Consider the following 20,938-nt stretch of genomic DNA (forward strand, 5'->3'; position numbering starts at 1 on the left):
AGTTTTCCCCCAAAACACCCAGGAACGATCAAAGAATTAATGAGCACTGTGGTGCCTTACAGGAAGCTGTTACTTCCCTCGACTCCCAGCTCTAATAGATCATTACAAAAACACACCAATAACGTGCATCCCCAAAAGCGGCTATTTAAAGGACAAGTTGAGCAGAAGCCATTCCATGCACATAGGATTCAACACATTTTCTCTACCTTTCTTCAGAAAAAAAATGCACATGCTTATTTTCTCTGTATGCAAATAGATACTGAGTCCAGACTATCAGGTGTGCAGGCGTTATGTGCGTGCATACACAGATGCAAATTCATGCACAACCATAGCGAAAGCTGGGAAGAGAAGGGGTGGTGGCAGCAGGGAGGAAGATATAGCCAGACCAGAGGGAGGCTCACGGCATCACAGTCCTGATGCAGAGATGCCCGGACAGGAACGGCCCATCACTGCATCTATCCCCGATGACTTCCCCGGCGGCTCCCTCCCAACCGCAGTCTGGCGCTGTCCCCGAGCAGCCCGCACAGTGTCCCCTCGGCGATGCTGCAGTGGCCCGAGCTTTGCAGCGTAGGCACCGGCCAACTTAGCAGAGCGCATCCCTTTCCTCCGCCGGCCCTGCCGCCTCCCACCCTGCACCGGCAGCGCTGCGCTCTCCGTTGCGGCGCGCAGCGGGGCTGGAAAGGCGGAAGATTTCGGGAAAGGGGGTGATCGCATCGCTCCCTTTCCCCAGCGCTCTGCTTACCAGGCGAGCTTGAACCCTTTCATTAGTACAGTCACGATAATCCGATGCCCGTGTCCTTGTCTGCCCACTGACAGCTCCAGAGGTCCCAGGACATATTGGAGAAGACCCGGCCGGCGAGCGTCCCCCGGGGAGCGCCGAGCCCCATGCACAGAGCCCCCCGCGCCGGGGCACGGCCGCCTCCCGCCCTCGACGCCCCCCCAGACCCCCGCCGAGAGGCACAGGGCTCCCCGCACTAGCACCGCCAGGGGCTGAGCCACCCCGCTCTCTGCTGAGCATGTGCAGCACCGGCAGGACAGCGCGCCGCGCAGCATGCCATGGCATCCGCGCCTGCCCGCCGCGCCGCCCCGCGGCCGGCCCCGGGGGGCGGCCCCCGGCCCCCCCCCGCCTCGCTTCCCTCCGGGCCCGCCGCCGCAGCAGCGATGCTCCGGGCCGGGGCGACAGCTCCCCTGGGCGAAGAGCCAGGAAAAGGGGAACGCGCCTTCCTCTCGTCCCATCCCTCCCCCTCTGTCTCTTGCCATGTTAGGGCAGTGACAGGCGGCCCCTAGGGCTCCCCTCTTGTTCTTTGCGTGGGGATTAATTAACCCACCGCCCCGACTACAGAGCACGAGGAGCGTGTATAACACTGAATAACAACTGATAGAGAGAGCGAAGGAAGTACTTAGTTGAAACTGGAATTTTCAGAGGGGCAGGAGACAAGTTCCTGCACTGGAAATGAAGCAGCAGTGTCTTATTCTCATGCCCCCCACTGCCACCATTTGCACAAACAGAAGAGCAGAGTCATTTGCACGCCATCACGTATCAGACTCAAGACCTCTTCCGCCCCACACCATATAATAATGATCTTCTGCACCACAGCACACAGAGGGCTGGGCCCTGGGCAAGGCCTGACAAAAAGGGGAAAAAAGTGTCAGTTTATTGCATCACTCCCCCACGTTCCTCCTATACACTACACTTTTCCTAGGAATTCTTCTTTTTATCTTGCAGCATCTAAAAGCAGCCTACTGCTCCCACTGCACAAAGATCACGGTAGTATATTTCAAATAACTTGTAGTTTTAACTGTTTCTTAGTAAAAGATCACTTCGAAGAGTGATGCCCAGGAGTGCCTCACCCCCTACAGGGAGCTCTGACTATCTATGGTTTAGGGACAAAAATAGTACAGGAATTCAGCAAGTGGAGTGGTGGTAGAAAAAGAGCAGTCATGTAAGTGAAAATAAGAAGATTGTACTATCTTGAAGGTTTTTTTAATGCTATTTGTCATTCTTCTGCACCCAAACTCAAGGGCCACACATACTGACACACATCCCCATCCCAACAACAGCAGCTGATGTCTCAAAGTAGAATGACAGAAAAATCTTGCCCTGTGAAATCACCACCTCCATTCTGTTCACTTCTCAGTGGATAGGGGGGTGCGGGGGGTACCAGTTCAAAGTCTCTTAACAAGGCTTTCTGTGAAATTTGTCCTCATTACTTGAGGAAACATTGAGACACTGATGCTCATGTCACCATTGGAAGTAACAAATGTGCTTCTCCACTTCCATATTCTCGTTAATAAAGGGCACCAGATGTTTTTTCTGATTCTCCCAAAGCCTGAACAGATGGACAAGAAGCAAAGGCCCAGTTCTGAATTGAGGAGGAAGTCACTGTGGTAGGGCTTCGGTCATTCCAGGGCAGGTGAAAGGAAACAGGATGTTGGCACGGGGGCTAAAGTTTCAAAAACCCTGCAAGGTAACACTGAAATATCTTTCTGCAGAGTAGAGTGAGAAAGGGAAAACTCAGCTCAGTGCTAACCCCCTCCAAATAGCTTCTTGAACACTTGTGACATGTTGCACTCTTTCCTTCATTATTTAAATATCATGCTTGAGTGTCTGCAGCAGAAGGAAGCGAGTAGTGTGAAACTGCATCCTGTGTAGAACTGTCTTCCACTCCATTTGTGAAGGAAGGTGATGGCCAGTACCCTGCAGAAGAGCCCCACGCCAGGCAGAAATTTGAAACACCTGCTTTGTTCCAACATGCACTTTGCATCATGCCTTTTTGTTTATTTCCAGACAAAAAGCATTAACTTAGCCTTAAAGCTGGGCACACGCATTTCCACATGACAAACAGTATGAGAAAAAAACCCAACACATTCAAATCTCACCACATAATCCCAGATACAGCCCTCGTTAGGTCCAACCTATGTTAGATGCCTGGCCTGGACTCAACTTTTCTCCATGAGATGCTTTGCAGCTGTGGCCTGCAGGTTGTCAAGGAGGGAAGCAAATCACAATGCTGTAAAATGGGTCAGGAGACCTGCAAGCTTGGCAAATCTGGGACAGACTAATGCTGCAGAGTCACATGTTTAGAAATCAAAGCTCAGGCAAGAAAGGTATTAAGAGATAAGCAGTCATGTACTTTTTTTTTTTTTTTACTTTTTTTTTTTTAATTAATATGAGGGTTAGAAAACTGTCAAAGGAGATAGACCACTTAGAAGAAAGCATCCATATAAGTATCCAGCTGGCAGGCGCAGCCACCTCTGCCACAATTCAGCTGGGATCTGCTCTCTGAAATCCTCACAGCAGAAGCCTTGGTGAAGAGACTGTGGGTCACCCACCATCTTCAGTGAACCACAAGCAGGTGACCCCACTGTCACTGCTATTTACAGTCTCGATTCTGCATTCACTTGACTGGTCCATCCGTGACAGCTAATGCTGCATGGGCAAGCCCTTTACTTTTTCCTCCATCCTTCGCACATAACCACTCGGGGGGGGGGAGGGGGGAATTAAAATTTGAATAAGGTAACAAAAGAGCATATGTAGATATCAAGAGAGGCTACGCACAGCCACCCTGTCCACCTCCACAGTGCTAAGAATACTTTGAAGTCACACCCAAGTTGAATTCCAGATAAATTATCTACCTACTCCATCCCGAGCACCCACCTCACAAAACAGGAAAATGGGAAAACAGAAAAAAAGCAGTCAGAACTGAGGCCTGAGAGATCCAAACCCATTTCTGGCTCTGCTAGAGGTCTCTGTTTTGAAACTGGGGAGGCCCTGTAATCCATGTCTTTTCACTCACCCATGCAACTACATGTTGTAAGGAGACATTCATTACATGGTCATAATAAGTATCAATGATGGACTCTTTTGGACTGTATAAGTGTCAATGTAAGTGATAAATGATCTCTGATGATCATGTTTTGCATGCAAAAGCTTTCCCAAGCCATTGTTATTTTGGTAAAAATGCTTTTATTTTTCCATATGAATAGAAAAAAAGCAAAAGTTTAAAGAGTGTAAACATTGGTTTTCCTTTTAGCTTGCTTCCATGCTTCATGAAAACAAGCAAAATAGCTGAAAACAGTGAAAGATTTCTGAGAGCAGATATCTTTTTGGCCAACACTAGCAATCACAATATCCTAAAAACATCACAACGGTGTCATCTTCTTTATGTCTCACCTACCACAGCCTGTCCTCTCTTGCCTAAACAAAAATTTCTGATTTCAACAGCAGCCATTTGAAACATATGGAGGCATCCCTCACTTTTGCTGAGAAAGGCAGTAGCCTCCAAAGTATGAATGGTTAACTAGAGCACCACGATCACCAACCAGTTAAGAGTGCCTACAGCTTCTGTAACCCACCTCTCACCAGCCACAGTCCTCCCCCTCCCTCACCCACATACCTCTTTCTACACAAGATGCTGCAGTTATGTCTCTCATGGCCCTCTGTTGACTGCCACCTCCATGCCCACACCAAAACTTCATCTTTTGCCTCTTCCTAAACAACACACTTCTCTCTATACCTGCTACTTCCTTCTCCTCTCTTTCCTTATTTTATATCCCTCCTCCATCAGCTGTTCCATAACATTTTTGCATTTTTGTTGACTGCCTTCACATCTTTCAGTGTTGTGTTCTGTTCTCAGCTCACTTTCATATCTCAGTCATCAGATCACCTTCCCCCCAATCCAACATTTTTTCATGATTTCTTCCCCTAGCAATCTCCTTTCTTTTTTGTACTCATTTGTATTTTGACCTATTTACAGAGGCAGACATATATTTTCACCAACGACTGCCATTCCTACAGGATGCTAGATCATATGTTCATAATTTTCCCTTCTAGCTATAAAATCTGTAAGTCAAAGTACTTGCTTATTGCAATAGAATTTTGACTGTTTGGGAAAGGGATCTTATTTTTTAATTGCACAATAATAGGTACATAATTTCCTAAGCATAAACCATAAACAACAATAAAACAAGTTTACATGGTGTCCATCGTCCCGCATCCCTCCCTCCAGGCAGAATTCTCATAAACTTCTAAAAGGATTAAAACAAGATAATCTGGATCCTGGCCTACTGCCAAGTAACATTCTGAGTTCTTCTGGTCCAGAGCAAGAATACCATGAGCACAGCCTCCCTTTGTGCCTTCTGGTTGCTTCCGCCCCCAGTTAGGATGAGGAAGTCAAACGGCACACACCAACATTAAGAGCAACAAAGTTAAAACCATGCAGAACCTTCTCAGACTTTGAGATTACAAGTAGCAGAAAAAGGAGTTAGAAGACCAGATGTTTTCCTGACCTGTAACTATAAACTGTCAAGACCACATGAATTTAAAGTCAGTTAGGGCTGCAATACACAAAACCGGGAGTAGTGGGGTTTTTCTGACCTCCAGCTTAGATGAAAGAAGCTCTAAACGGTACTGTCCCCATGGGACAGTGCTTTACATGCTCTCTGCACAGAGAAGAATTATCTGTACTAAGTGACAGACAGTAACAAATTAGGTCTCGGTGTTTTCTTGCATTCTGGTCAGACGGCAAAAACCAGACAATTCTACACAGAATTTTGCCACCTCCCTTGTCAGGGCTTGGATGAAAGCTGGAAGCACAGAGGCAACTACATAAATTGTCATAAGACAGCATTTAATATTTAGCACTTTTATTCACATACCAGCTATTTTGTGTTACCCTACTGTCCTCTTCCCCTTACACATACTTCTCCGAGCACTCCCAGCCTAAGCAAGTGTTATCTAACAAAAGCCAAGGAAATAATCTCTAAGCAAAAGCTCTGTGGTACTGTAAATAGGCATCTCTTCTGGCTTCACTCATCATTCCCGTTACAGCTCATAAAAAGAATGCATTTCCATCAAGATGGAACAAGTAAGTCAGGTGCTTTAATATCTCTTCCCCACCCTAAAAAGTCTCAGGACTTCCCATGTATGTACTTGCAGTACAGAAAACACGAACCTTTCACTGTCAGAGAAAATGAGAGGCAGTTCACTAATTTATGTTCCTCATTTCCACTAGTTGATTACCTGGAAAGCGATTCACGTTCTCCCAGGAAGCATTCTAGCTTCACATTGGCTCAATTTTTTATTTTTCTTTTTTTCTAACAGGTTAACTACTTTTCCCCCTTGGAACTCATCATGGAGCAGGGACAAAACAATCAGGGTTCCTACTTTTAGCAGGGCACCATGTAAGCAAAGCTGCAAGGCGACACAGCACCATGTCACAATCCCAAAGCAAGGTGCTCCCCCACAGCATACAAGGGATAAAGTTTCCTGATTCCATCAACAGTTCTGAAAAGCCTGAAGATGAGGACTAATGACTGATAACCTTGGTATTAAAACCACATGCTACAAAATAGTAAAAGCTGCACTCCTCTATTTTTGATGTGCTAAATGCGGGGCCATTCTTTGGCACGTCAGGAAATGCCAGTTCTTGAGATACTCTGAAAGGTGCCCCGGCAGAAAAGGAAGCATCAATAAAACACAATGGAGAGCAGCCGCGGAAGTAACATCCTGATATTACATTCCATGGCTGCTTTGGCATCATCTCAGACTGAGAAAATGAAACTGTTAAACCTTCTCAGAAGTTCTTTGCTAGCCCAGGGCCCAGGCTAACCCCAAACTGAAATTAAGCAAAATTAATAGCATCCCTTGGAGGCTTCAGACTAACCGTAACAGGGGTAACTGACCCAAACAGACACAGAAGAATATTTGGGTTTCAACAAAGAATAGGGGACTAAACATCAGCACTTGCCATGGTGTAAGTCCAAATAAACCTATATGCACTCCAGTAATATTTACATCATAACTAATTTCCAAGATGTATTTGTTTTAGAAGGCTCAAACTAGAATCAGTTTTTCACTCAAGGCACATTTTCCTGAAAAGATAATTAAGTTTTCAATACCTCCTCACTAAGATGGTGCTTTAACACTGTTGATCATGTTTTCCTTTAATTGAATACAAGAAAAACTTTCCTGAAAGAAACTGCAAAAAGCAAGTACGGACAAAAAAAAAATTAAAGTGACTTTGTTGGTTTTGTCTTTGAAAACGTCTCTTTTTCAACACAGAAAAGCTAGAGTTCCCCAAAATGCCACAAGAGCTATAACTGAAATGGAGAGCGTCATTTTCAATTGCCTCCAATGCCACTGGCCCTTCAGCATTTTCAGTGGTAATTTTTTTCAAGCACTACAGCGGTAAGTGGGTTTGCAGTGACAGGCAGTTGAAGCTTGAGTAAACATGATAGGGAGGATGATTTCACCTTTATAAAGCAACATTTATCCAGAAGTACTTCATACTGACAGACACTAGTTTATTGACAGACACTAAAAACTCAAACCCAGCACTGGCATGCAACCCAGTCCTGGGGCAAAACAGGGCAGCTGTTCACCTGTGTCACCTAGACTTCAGGGAAACGGAATTTGAAAGTACTTCAAAGTACTTAGCAGAAACAAATGTGAAAAGGGAAAACTCAAACCCAACTTGAATTCTAGCTGAGACATAAAATAAGCCCTACCATCTGCTAACAGCACCACAGTGGGTTTTTTTAACCATGGACTTCTGTCCTCAGGTAGAGAGCAGTTACCTCCTGGAAGACAGCATGCCATAGTGCCATGCGTGAGTGTCCAGTTCAGCGCAAGCTCAAAAGCAGAAGTTTTCTAACTACTAAGGCCATTTCCCACTCTTTCCAAGCTATGACTCTTTTCAACCATGCTTAATTTCAGACCCTGCTGGGATACATTTTGCAGATACATTCCCTGCACATTAACCTTGTTCTGACACCAAGGAAAGTCACACTGGTGGCAGACTCGTGCTAGATAACAAACCGTTTGCTATGAAGATATAATCAATGGTCCCCCTGCCATGAGATACAACCTTTCAAAGGTGAGACAGTCTTGTGCTTCCCTGATCTCACCGAACCATGCTGCTGTCATGCATGGTCTACATCTCCCATTTCAACCTCACAAGACCATCTTGAGCCATCAAGTTCCATTCCCACATATTTCCAGTTTGCCAGCCCACAGGAAAGCAGAACCTGCAACCTGGTAAAAGCAAGCAGCACAGGCAACAGAACAGCCTCACAGAAAAGGGCGGATGCATCCATAAACTCAAATTACTTTCTCATTCGGCACTCCCCCAAGATTCTTTCAAAAAAAAAAAAAAAAAAAGAACTAAGGCTGCCAAAAGGCATTTCTACTCATAGAACAGTCCCCATGAGCAGGAAAGCTGCCCCTAAAGCACCCTCTAGCGTCGCTTTCTCATACAGCAGCAAAGCAGTCTTCCAGCATCCCAGGTCCCTCCTTGGCTTCCCGGACAAACTGTTACTGACAGTAAATGCAGACTCCCCTGTTTCTCTCCAACCCGCCCCCGACCTTCGCCTACAGCACCGACATTTCAAGGTTTTCTCGAATCTTACAAGATAAGCAACATATGCAGACTGTGGCCACAATGTTACTTCCTCCCAGAACCTAAATCCCATGACATACCCCAGCACTAGTACCCACTCCCAGCATCAGGGCAAAGGGTCAGGAGAAAGTAAAATGGTAAGAGACAAATTAAGAAGTTGCCAAGCGGAACCACTTACGCACAGTGAGGCCGGCAGCATTTCCATCCTACCTTTGCTGTCGCCATATCAGAAGTCTCCATGTTTTCTGCTTGGCCTATCAGTAAACAAGAGCATTGAAGGAGAAGGGAGGGGAGAGAAAGGGAAAGTCAAAAGAGGATGAAGAAAAGGAGACAAACAACTTGACAGGAGGATGAGAACAACAAAAAAGTCAATTAAGAGCTAGTCCCTAGTTTTCCCTCCTGCCCCCAGAGATGGGCAGTGTGGTCCCAATTTAAATACTTGACTGGAGTCTGGCACAAGACACAAGTCATTGCCATCCTCCTCCAACTCCTCCCCACCACCACCCAAAGCTCTAGTATGATGCTGAGGGCCCTCTCTCCCAGCTTCCTTTTGAAGTCTGAGCTTCTGCAGGGAGCAGACAAGCAACCCATCTTCCAGACATGCTGCTCTTTCTCCCTCTATGGGGAAGGGAGAGTGACACAACCAACCCCCCTAAATGGGTACTTTAGGAATCAGAAGAAAGGAAGAAAGCAAATGGGTTCCGAGCAGGGCACAGTTCAAGGAGAAAGGATCAGACACAAGGAGGATGGAAGCAGGGAAGGAAAAGGCAGCTTCTGAAAGGAAAGAGTGAAAGGGGTCAGCCAGACACGTAGAGAAGCAATGGTGCAAAATAAGCACACCAGAGACAGACCATTAAAAGAGAGATTTACACGTGCAGAGAAAAATGCAAGGTGAAGGCTACTCATCTGCACCCTACTGAGAACACTCACCTCAGTAACACTCAGAAATGATTGGGCCTAAACTAGGGACTCTTTGGTGCACGCTCAGCTCAGACCAAAAATATCAAATCATCGTCTAAGGTAAGATTTGTCCCAGCATCAAGAGGCACCCGTAGCTGCTGTGGCCCTGCCTAGCAGAGGCCAGCCCTGATTGGCGGAGCAGAGTGACTTCACACAGCCCCATTCATCCCTGAGCCGAGCCACTGCCTCTCTGGTCCCGCAGGCTCCTCCTGGCCTGCTCCACAACAGTAAATCAGGCTGGAGCCCATTAGCTAGCCAGCCCAGGAACCCTCGTACGCAGCTCCTCACAGCACTCTGGCACTGACAAACCAGACAGACATGAGCAATCCTGGCTAGGAGGGAGGCAGAAAAAACACTGCAGAGCTCAGTGAAATTAAGAGCCTCTGAGGGCTAGAAAACATCACTGCTTGAAAGTGCTTATTCATACAACAGTGCAGCAGGCTGTGCTCCCGCACACAGCAGGCACCACAGCGTAGTACACAAAGACTGGGGGCACCGCAAGTAATTTACAGTACACTAAATAGTTTACACACATTGATGGGCAGATACATAGCCTCTGCAAAACCATACCGCTATTATTCCCTTGTGCACAGGCATACGCACAGACATACACCCCCCCCCCCCCCCCCAGAGCCAACCCACTGGGTTTCATTATATTAAAAGTATTTTGCATTAAAAGTATTAGTAGGCACTGGAGTACGTATAACAGATGTCACTATCACGCAGATGTGCAATGTAAACAGTAAAGAGGGCCCAGCAGTCCAGACAGATAACAAAGTGCTGAGTACTCAAACCACCTCTAAAATGGGCCAGCAGTATATAATATACACAGAGAATACTCCCAAGTCCTGACTTCACATACAGGAAATGTATATTTCTAGTATGTTTCTGTTGCAATGCATTCATGCAGCCATCTGCTTATACAAATCAAGGCCACCACACTACATCTTTTTTACTCAGCATATTCAAATACACCACCCTCATGCTTATCAGCAACATAAAGCCCATCTTACAAACACATGTAGATCATGGACCATGGGATGCCATAATACATATTTTTTTTCAACCTCCATCCCAAGCATCGCTGTGGATATAATGAAGTTTAAACATACCCGATCCAATGCCACATAGAAAAAAACCTCACCATACCGCCTGAGTTAGTTACTCTCACTAGGATAAGTATTGTCATCCTCGTTGTGCACTAAATTAATTTCCAAACGCCTCTTATGCTGACGACAGTCTGAAAAGTAATCATAAGACATCCAGCGCAGACACAGATACACAAACAGCAAATGTCCACATTGTGGACACTCTACTCCTCAACTCCTCTTCTATGAAGCCACTGAAGTCCCTTAACAGCAGTCTACTCACTTGTGTGCATTCTGCTACAAGTATTCACAGCAGCCTGGGGGGGGCGTGGGGGAAACACCACAACAGCCTCACAAAGGACCTTTAGCAAATCCTAAGCTAGAGAACCAGTAAAGCCCGACTTTGCAATTCAGAAAAAGCTGAATTTCCATGTTGCAGCCTCTTTACAGCAGAGGCTATCTGTAGTTCCGGCAGGGTGCAATAGCTTACGAACTTAAGAGCAAACAGGAAACATCTCCTGAGGAAGTCCGCTTTTCGGAAGGGAACAACCCACTATGACACACTTTAGGTCAGGGTAAGAAGTCAAAGCTCTATAAATAGCTACAGCAACAATCATGTTAGCTCAGGGTTTGAACTTGTAATTGCCTCCAAAAAGATGCCTTACAAATAAGAAAGCATTGCTTGTTTTAAGAACTACCAAGTGTCACTGCCCCTTCAAATAGCCATACACTGTCACAACTCACAGCCATTAGGGCGTCCTCTGTATAGACACATCATTGTGGCTTTACTACTACCCATCATTACGGTCTAGCTTCACACTAACCAGCGCAGACTCACCTCAGACTCATGGTAATTGAAAAATTTACATATTCAAGCACCCACGCAGTGGAAACAAGGGGCTTGGAAGGCTCAGGCAGATTAGTTCACTACAAAATATGCATGACCTGCAGGCACAGAATGCAACGTGCTACCTGTGAGACACCGCTTCAGCTACAGTTTGATTCTCCCATATGGCAAGAAAGAAAAGTCTGCACAAGTTGGGGGAGCAGTAAAATAACCCTGTGCCTATGCGAAACATGCATGCAAAACAATACCTGTTAGTAACAGAACTAACTAGAAGCAAATCAGGAATTGTTACGGAGAGAGAGAAAGAACTGCCACGAAGGATGACAGAATGTAAGGAAGAGATAGTTTAACTGTTATGCACCTCAGTGTACACGTATACAGATCCACAGGAAAATGTGCCAGATGGATAAACTCCTGAATCCTTCCCGAAGTCAGCAATGTTCTGCAGCCCTACAGCCTCAGCTATCAGAGGAATTCATATGCAATCACAGCATCTTCAAGCTAGGGCACACCTCCATTTCCCGAGGCGGGGTGGGGGGGGAAACAACCACTCAGAAGGGACTCCCTCTCTTTGCTGCAGCAGCTGGGAAGTCACGTGAGACTTCATTTCCAGAAAGAAAATATGCATTTCACACTCTCAGCATCATGGGAGCTGTAGTCACACAGTATACAGAACAGAAAGTGCCTGTAAGCCATTTCTTTCTAAGCTATGTGAAAGCAGTGTTTGTCATACCATGCAAGTCCAAACTTACAGTCTTGGAAGGCAGGGCAAGGTAGAACAGCATCACAACAGAAAAGTGGTACCTTCAGCTATCCTGGAAGAGAATAGGGAGAAGCCGCCCTCCATCAAAAGGTGAAGCAAAATAATTCCCCATACAGAATTTGGAGAAGGAAGAATACTGTTCATGTAAGGAGAAAGAGGTCAGTATCAGAAGGGTGGAGAAACTGGGGTGATTCAGGTGCTACTGCTTCTTTCTTGAGCAATATTATAACAGAAGAAGGCTGCTGCTTTCAGAGTCTTTTGGCTCTTTTTCCTCCCTCATTGTGTTGCATGTTTGAACTCTTAACCTTCCATTTGCTTGAGATGGTGCAATAACCTCTCACACCCCAGAAAACTCATTCACTCTGAAAAGGGGCACGAAAATTTCATGACTCATGGCATGCTTCACAGACAAACTCCTCCTTGATTTTAATTCATCAAGAAATGAAAAGCCATCTTCTAATTTTTACCTTCCTTTGCAAATAACTTGCAGCCACCGGTGAAAAGGTAATAAGACTTCATTACCTTGGGCAGAAATACTATGACCTGATCATCTCCCTTTTCATTTGGCTCAAGATGTTCTGAAATAACTCACGGCATGAAATAAGTCACATGACACCATAGCCCGATACCTTAACAGAACAAGATTTTGACTCAGAATAATGCTGAACATCAGATCTCAAAATCAGAGTACTTTGAAGTGCCTAACAGCCAAGACACTTTGGATCCTTTGTAACTTAAAAGTCTTTCAAGTACTTTGAGCTAAATCTTTACATAGAGTCCAACAACTTGCAGTCCTTGGGCTAGCACTGCCTAAGGGATAATCCACAGACACACATAGGTAGCACACCAGAAAAACAAAGCCTTCTGTACTCATCTGGACCTATGGGGTGTCTAACGCAATATCCTATCCTGGGCAAAAAACTAACCTTGGATGTTTCAGATAAACAGGTGAAAGCCTTGTAGCAAGAACATATACCACAGTATTTTTTGCGTGAAGAATAAAAACCCTAGAAGAATGACTACAAATTTGTGAGAGGAAGAGAAAGATCCTGGATCCTTCATTTCTGAAACCTAAGATATAAGAAAGCAGCTAAAGCAGGGACTCAAGACCCAGGTCTTCAACACAAGCTTCCAGTTTGCAGATAGAGAGGCATCTCAGATCAGCAGCAAAGCCTCCCACAGCTCAAGTTCACATACTACCCCTTGCATGTTCAAGGGGTCTTCCAGTAGCAGTGGCATCAGCAACAAGGTAGAATGAAGAATGGCAGGCTGCAAACTGGAATACAATAGGGGGGATTCCTGTTTTCCACAGAGTGTCACATACCACAAAGCTACACACTTCATTGGGAACCCAGAAGAAGAGATTCCTAATTTGAGGGGACTGATGCATGGGCAGGTGCTGCACAAAGCAACAGCCTGCTCAAGCTCACATAAAGAAATCTGAGCATTTACATGTCTGAGCCTGAAACAAAGATTCTTTTCCAGACTGCAGAAATAACAAAAATCTTACAATGCTGGAAACTTCGTTAAACCCATAACTCTCATGCCGGCCCATATTACACCTGGCCTGCCATTTAAACAAGGGGTTCAGAAGAGAGCAAGCACATAACAGAGCATATTACAACTGAAGATCTGGGGCAGCATGCTTAAGAGGGAAGGGAAAACAAGCAGCAGAGAAGGCTTAAGGAAGAGTATTGGATCAAACTTGCAGGAGAACAGGAAAAAAGCAGAGCAGCTCAAGGACCATTGGCTAGTACCATTACAATGCCTGACCTTGTTACAACGCATGATGCAGTGGGGAGATGCATGCTGCCATCTTATCACTGGAATGTACAACAAATACTCTGCAAAGGCCAAGAAAGAACGGATGGGAAGAAAAACAAGGGAAGAGGAGAAAGAAAAGAGATATAGAGATCAGTGAGCACTCACACGGTTACAGTCATCTGCAGAAATGGGGAAGTCTGTCCAAGTGCCAATGTGCTCCCCAGCAATCTGGGGTAGCGTCACTTCAGCAGCAAGGGAGCAAAACACTGTTGAACTGAAAGAAGATAGAATCCCAGCTTGTTTACACACGCACAGTAGTTCTGGGGAAAAAGTGGCACAAAGCAGTGACCTCAGAATCCACCATGGAAAGATGTAATGCCACCACTGAGACAGTTCTAGGGTGGCTTTTATTGATATTATTATAGTCTCTGCAGTTGGGCCCCAGAGGAAAGGAGCAGTGACTAGGCTGATGAGAAGGCAGAGCTGTGGAGAAATCTCCAAAGACCTTGATCTGCGCAAAAGGCACTGGTCCTCCTTTCTCTGCTCTCAGATTTCTTTCATCACAGGCAATTTAATTTTAAAGGCACAGCTGCCTTTAAGTCTCTGCCAGATATGCCGCTGCTACGGGATAAGATGCACAAACCCTGAGAGAATTAAGAATACCCTACTGAAAAAGTAATTTGAGGTTAATAATTACCAGAATGAAATTCTCAAGGCCAGAATTAACCAATTACTATTTTTCTTCAACTAGACTGTCCATTGCCAGGTGGAAGCTAACACAGTTTTTTTTTAAGTCTCCTGAAATGGGAAGATAAAATGGTTTGAGCACCAACATCACTACCAGTTTATTCTTGGTGAAAACCATGGGTGGTTAGCTCATAAGAAAGGCAGAGGCAGAATCTGTAAAAGGATGTTCCAAGCTCAGCTGACCCACTACAAGGAAGTTTTTCTCTTCTTTGTCTTTTCTGCCAGGACTCTCTGATCCACTGGAAAGCAGAGCAGCATAAGCAGCTCAGTGAGACATCAGGTCACCATAGGGGACCCTGTACACTGCTTGATGATTAAGGTGCCCCCTTCTCCAACAACAAACCAGCACCAATTAACACTTCTTCCCAGAGACACACAAGATGAGCTCCTCCTAACTGCATCCAGTGCTCTGCTAAATAGAGTTCGAATCTCAGGGTGGAGAGGAGGTATGTAAAAAGAGGCAGGTAAAATACAAAGTAAAAAGGATCTCTTTGTAAGGTATGTAACATTTAGCTATTTCTTACAATAAGTAGATATTATTTGTACACTGCATTTACTAAGACCATCTTATTTCCTATGGTGATGGAATGCAGCAAGAATTAAGTACATAGTTACCATCACCACATAACTCCTACCCCAAGTTGTTTCTGCTGCTTTCTTTTATATTAAACTCATTTTGAATACTTGGTATTTCCACATTTACAGAGTTAACTATAAAGTGTAAAGATGCACATATTTTCCAAGGTACACCTTGCAAATACTTGCATACGCTAAAGTATATAGCACTATAGGAATGACAAAGGCCATAATAAAGTGTTTATCTGCTGACTGTAAAGTTAGGAAAAAGCTGATTTGTTCATGGACTGCATTGAGAGCAATCTGTAAAAGATAACACCTATCTTAGAAGATTAGGAGGACATTTCACCAAGCAAATCCAAAACAACTTGAATTCCCAGTTCGACCAGTGAACTGGGGGGGATTAGGGGGAATTTTTCTGACCCTACAGAAACCTAAGAAGAAATAGTCTGCACTGAGCAGCTGGGTTTCAGAAACAGCTGACGACTGCACTGTAAATGAGGGCCTGTGAAGGTCTCTAAGGGCAGAAGCACATGCATTCAAGCTGAAAAAAAACCCCAACATTCAGAGATCCTCTTCCACCACTCATATAACCTGCCATAGTCTCAGGGGAAGCTGAGGTAGCAGCAGCAGCATGGGTCAACAGCACTTCATCCTCCAGCTGCAGTCTGAAGTTTAGGCAGAATGATCAGCCTCCCTCTGTGCATTCAGCTTCCCTAAGCAATCAGCTAGAAAGCCAGGGCTGTGAAAAACAATGCTAGCACTGATTTAAACACATACTGTGGTCCCAAGTTCTCAAAAAATTGAGGAGGGAGAACTAGAAAAATGCTGTAAAAAAAAAAAGCTTTAAGTTTCTGCCCTTCAACATACACCAATCCTGTTTGTCAATTTATTGGCTCAACAAGTGGGTTTTAACGTGCTTATCCCTGCAATACTTCTCCCCACCTAGTCACTCCACTATTTATCTTCTTTTCTATGCCCACTGCATGTCAAACAAGTGACTATAAATTAAGAGATTTTGCTCCATCTCATCTCCAGGATTGGCAGGTAAAGCTTGAAAGCTTTGAGCTGTTATTAACAACTAAGGCAGATTAAAGCTATAGCAATTCAAGTGGCTACTACCTTAAGACACCCTTCTCACTCCACTGCTTGGAATTACAAACCCCTGTACTAAGGATGGCAAAAGACGTGCTGTGAACTCCTCACAGACACCACAAACAGCAGCAAAAGCTGCTAACTTGAATAGTCAACAGTAACACAAGCTGAGACACTGTACAGTCTTCTCTTCAGATGGGATCTCTGTTTGGCATCACACTTTAGTCTTTTATTGTTGATTATGAAGTGGATATTCAGGCCTCATTCCTACCTCACAGGCAGTATTCTGGAGAGGGAAATGCCCCTTTCAAACTGGCTTTTTGGCTCCAAAGGCCACAGAGAAGCTAAAAGACAAGTTCTGTTATCTGCATTCTCCCATACTATTTGTCTTCTCTATCAACTGACTGCTGGCTTAGATTTACAGTTTGACTTCTGTGCAGCTAAGATCACCTTTTGCTTCTACTTAAATAGCACACCAGGTGCAAGACTATGGCCAGTGATCCTAGACATTGCTGTATGCAAATAATATTAACAGAAGATTTCAGTAGCACACAAACTAGACTTGCAGCTATTGTATCTGGTGGAAAAGAGGAAGACCTGGTTAAAGACTGAAAAAAATAACACAGAACTCCAGAATGATATTTTCAGATGTACTTTTTTTAGTGTTTGCCCAGCTGCTTCCCCAAACATCCCCTTCCCATCACAAGCAAAAGAGATTAGAAAATGAGGACCTGAAAAGCTGTACACCACCCCATCCCATTTTATTTTAACATCACCTTTTACTGCACTGTACTTATTAATCAGTCACACCACATAAAATGGAAGCAAGGAATAACATACTTTCAGAGCTTTTCTTTGCAGCAGGAGCAGCAGGCACATTCATGACATGACTCATAGGTACATCTTGGTTTCTGATGACATCTCAGTTAAAGTGTTCCCAGTACGAAGAAAGGTGGGTTTCTCCGACAGGAAGACAAAGAGATATTGCCTACATGGTGCTCTTTTTGAGAAAACCCTATACTGACTTCTATCACCAGTTTGTTCTACGAGTGTTATCATTAAGAGATCCCTGGTACAGTTCAAATTCCCAGACCCTTCACATTTGGGCACAGGCAATAAAATCAGAAGGACAGTTATAGCCCCTAGACGCATCCCACACCACATCCCAGTCAAAAGCGATGTGTCCTATACACCTTAGGTAAGTCTGGCCCAGAGATCTGATGTAAAGGTCTGCAATACAGATTCTGTAGCAGTCACTCCCGGCACAAATCTGGCCACACACTAACAGAATTAAGCATCAGGCCTCCTAGAAAACCCCTCACTTCTCTGCATCTTTGAAAGCCCCTAGCTCTAGTTGTGAGAGGCTGAAATCAGTTAAGTTCTGAGACTCTCTGATGCTAATTTTATAGCAGGATTGAAGTTTTAGGGCTGCAACAGAAGCCTGCAACGGCCTTGTCAGTCTTTATTAATCTTGCCCTTTTATTTGGTCAACAACTGGATCACTTTCAGACAATCTCAAGAGGCCCTAGGACAGGCTTAATGCCAACACCTTCCCCTCCTTCTCCACATTTGGTATGAAACGGAAGGAGGTGCAAGCAGAACAAATCTAAATTAGTCTTCTGAAAAAGACAGCCTCACTCTCAACAGCCAGTTGGCATCTCACAGCAATGACTACTTGAAAAAAAGTCCTGAGTAGAACGGGCAAGCAGGAAAACAAAGCTGGAAGTGCAAGGCATTTAGCAAAACCTGGGTACCTCTAAGCAGGCTAGTTACACCAGGAAACCCCGTCCAAGGAGCACAGGGAAATATCTTCCTATTAGCTCACACCAAGCTATAGGTACCAGCATGCTCTTCAACATCCAGTTGGTACCATCACTCCTTCAGACCCGCTGTTAGCAACACAGGGAAGGCTCCAAGGCACAGTGAATACTTTGTTGCAAGGTGAAACCATGCAAACTGCTCAGCAGCTGCCAGCATACTGCACAAAAAAAAAAAAGCCTGCGGACAAGGGCCAAGGCATACAGAACTGGAAACCTATGAAAGGAGATGGCTAATTATAATGCATCCTAGCCTCCTACCCCCTTCTCTGCCACTCCTCCACATGCTTCAAGATAGCTGCCATAATGTTTGAGAATTACAGTGCTCCCAGAGGATACAGAGCTGATGGGGCAACCATTACTTAAGGTCTGCAAGTGAAGTGCAGTTGCACTTACACAACTAAAACTTCTGCTCTTGGGAAGAGGAAGGAAGGGTAAGGAGTTTGCCCAGGGTCTCAGATGAGCGAAAAAAAGGGACATTAAAACGCCTCTTCACCTCCCCCTCATGTTCCTCAGCATCACGAGCTAGTGACGCAGCCATGTGAGGTCTGTCAGACCTCCTCTGCATTCAGTGATACACAAGGCACACTGGAGTTTATCTAATCTTACCTAACACTAGTCCAGCAGAGACAGAACTGATCAGGAAATGGAGAAGCAAGATCCGAATCCTGGTTTGTCTTGCCATTACATTTAGTGTAAGACCCTACCTTTTCTTGTGAAGTTACATTACTGATCTGTATGGAAACTCTCACACTACAAGCTCTGTCTCGGAGCTGCTTTTAGAAGGGAAACAGGCAGGTATCATTTTAGCATGACAGCTTGGAACAGAGGGCCAAATTTTAAGAATTACTTTTTAATGATGGTGGGGATTCACACAATCTGTTTTACTTATTGTCTGCACAAAAAATTATCCATGATATCAATGAAATTGTCTCATGAGTGGCAATCAGCTAATGCCCAGAGTAATGATATGTGACTACACTAGTATAGGTAACATAAAATTACCCTGGTCTCAAGTTTGCTCTCAACTCTCCAAAGCTGGAGGCTCCCGTGCACTGAGAAACAACCACCAGAGTAGAGGAACAGGCACACGGAAACCAATTAATCCTGCCCAGGTCTCCTCCTTGTCTCTGGACCCAGTAAGACAAACAGAGGAGAGGCATCTGTCCTTCCATACCCCTCCAGCCATGGAGGAGGGAACAATAGGAACTATGCCCCTTGCTTCAAATCGAAGTCCTCTCAATTCAGTCTCCTTACGATTAAAGGAGAACAAGAACGGAAGAGATAGCAAGAGGAGCACAACGTTGGTGAATCAAACCCAATACCGACTTCCTACAAAAAGAACCACCTTAGCTCCACTGGCAGCAGAACATTGGCATACTCTGAAATTAACAACAGCCCATCTTCAAACAAAAACAATGTTGGCATACAAGGAGCAGAGAGGAGGTGATATTTCCATTGATAGCAATTCTGCTGACAATCTGGCAATCCAAGTGGAAGAGATACAATTTTAAGCTGTTCTTGTCCTCTACAGCATAGACTCAATAGTGGGGCTTAGGAAGCAGCAGCAACCAGAAGGTGAGAGAGGAAGACTGACAGTAGTTCTGAATCTAAATATTAACCATCTTTCCTAGGTGACAAAGGAGACTTGTGCCCTTCTGGTTAAACTTTCTATTTAGTATTAAGTCTAACTGACTCAGAGTTTGGAGCTAGATCCAAATCCAAACTCACCCTAAAGTTATTGCAAGAGCACCAGGGCTCTGGTCTGTGACCTTCTGGGAGCTCATGAGCCTCCAAGTCTTCTCCACAACAAGGTCTTTAGTGCCACTTTTGAAAACCTCCCTAAAGATGATGCATCAGGCATCCATCTGTGATAGACATAAGATACTCAGGGGTGAGACTAGTATCAGGACCCTCCCTATCAAAGACTTCAAATTCAGGCATCCCTTACAGCTAGCACTGTTGGAAAGAGCAACATGCTAGTCTCCCCAAATTTTACACTCATACCACAGAAAGCAGCAGCTGTCTTCTACTTAATCATCCCCTTTAAAACAGCATCCATTCCCCCTTTTACTCCAGTAGGCTTTTCGCCTTAATAACACTCCAGGAGGCCTGCACCATGCTGCGTGGGTTAGCATAGCTCAGGTCAGAGAGCTACTGCACCCTTCTCCCTGCAGAATCATCACATCTAGACATGCAAACAAGGGTCCCTGGGCTCTGTTATCCCTGACCCTCCCCTTTTAAAAACAGACACAGCATGCACAGCCCCATTTTACTCAATCCTCACCTGTTCTTCAGCTGCCCCAAGCAATGGAAAAAACCTCCCACTCTCCCTGAAGCTGCAGACGTAGCAATCTTTGCTGTGCCTCCACTTGCACGCAAACAGGGGCGCGGTATGTTAGCACCAACTTCTTTCTATCAAGGGGAAAGGGACACAGGCTAGGAAGATGCAGCATAAGCAAGCCCTAGGTACATAAATATGTAATGACCTTTTACACACACTCCAAGGATGTAAATTTTGGCACTTTTTCAAAGTTTGACCTCCTTTCTATTCTTTACACAACTTTGTGGGAATTCAAGCAGCAAGCAAAACTTCTTGAACTCGCCTATATCTTAAGCCATTCCCTAATCTTGCAAGCTCGCTCTTATGAATTTTGATCCCTTAATTTGAAAAACTTACTAGCTTACACAAAGGAAAAATAAGCCCTGCAGCCCTGGAACTCTCAGAACAAGGTACTGCACAGATTAAGGGGCTAAATCAAGCTGCAGCCAAAGGTATGACATCAAAGTCTGAGATCCTTTAAAACTAACTACTCTTCCCCATTGCATCCATTTTGATATGATCTCCAATTTAAATCATTTTGGTATCATCTCTTGTAATC

The 20,938-nt window shown here is 44.8% G+C and overlaps 1 protein-coding gene across 7 annotated transcripts in view; it reads right to left on the reverse strand.

The window, feature by feature from the left end:
* The window catches only part of GRAMD1B (GRAM domain containing 1B), a 138,253-nt gene that overhangs the window by 66,664 nt on the left and 50,651 nt on the right, over positions 1 to 20,938 (reverse strand). Inside the window, exon 1 of one of the 7 annotated variants that reach the window (XM_074561385.1) lies at positions 11,656 to 11,759. The exons of 3 other annotated variants lie outside the window; for them this stretch is intronic. Coding sequence is in view for 1 of the 4 variants with exons in the window: in XM_074561376.1 (XP_074417477.1) it covers positions 743 to 765 (23 nt within the window). In the remaining 3 variants the exon portion in view is untranslated. Of the gene's footprint in view, positions 1 to 386; positions 409 to 742; positions 1,023 to 10,730; positions 10,753 to 11,655; positions 11,760 to 20,938 lie in introns of those variants that run through there. 3 more of the 7 variants (XM_074561386.1, XM_074561376.1, XM_074561382.1) reach the window with 3 other exon arrangements.

This window comes from Larus michahellis, chromosome 17 (genome assembly GCF_964199755.1).
Source record: "Larus michahellis chromosome 17, bLarMic1.1, whole genome shotgun sequence".
NCBI lineage: Eukaryota > Metazoa > Chordata > Aves > Charadriiformes > Laridae > Larus > Larus michahellis.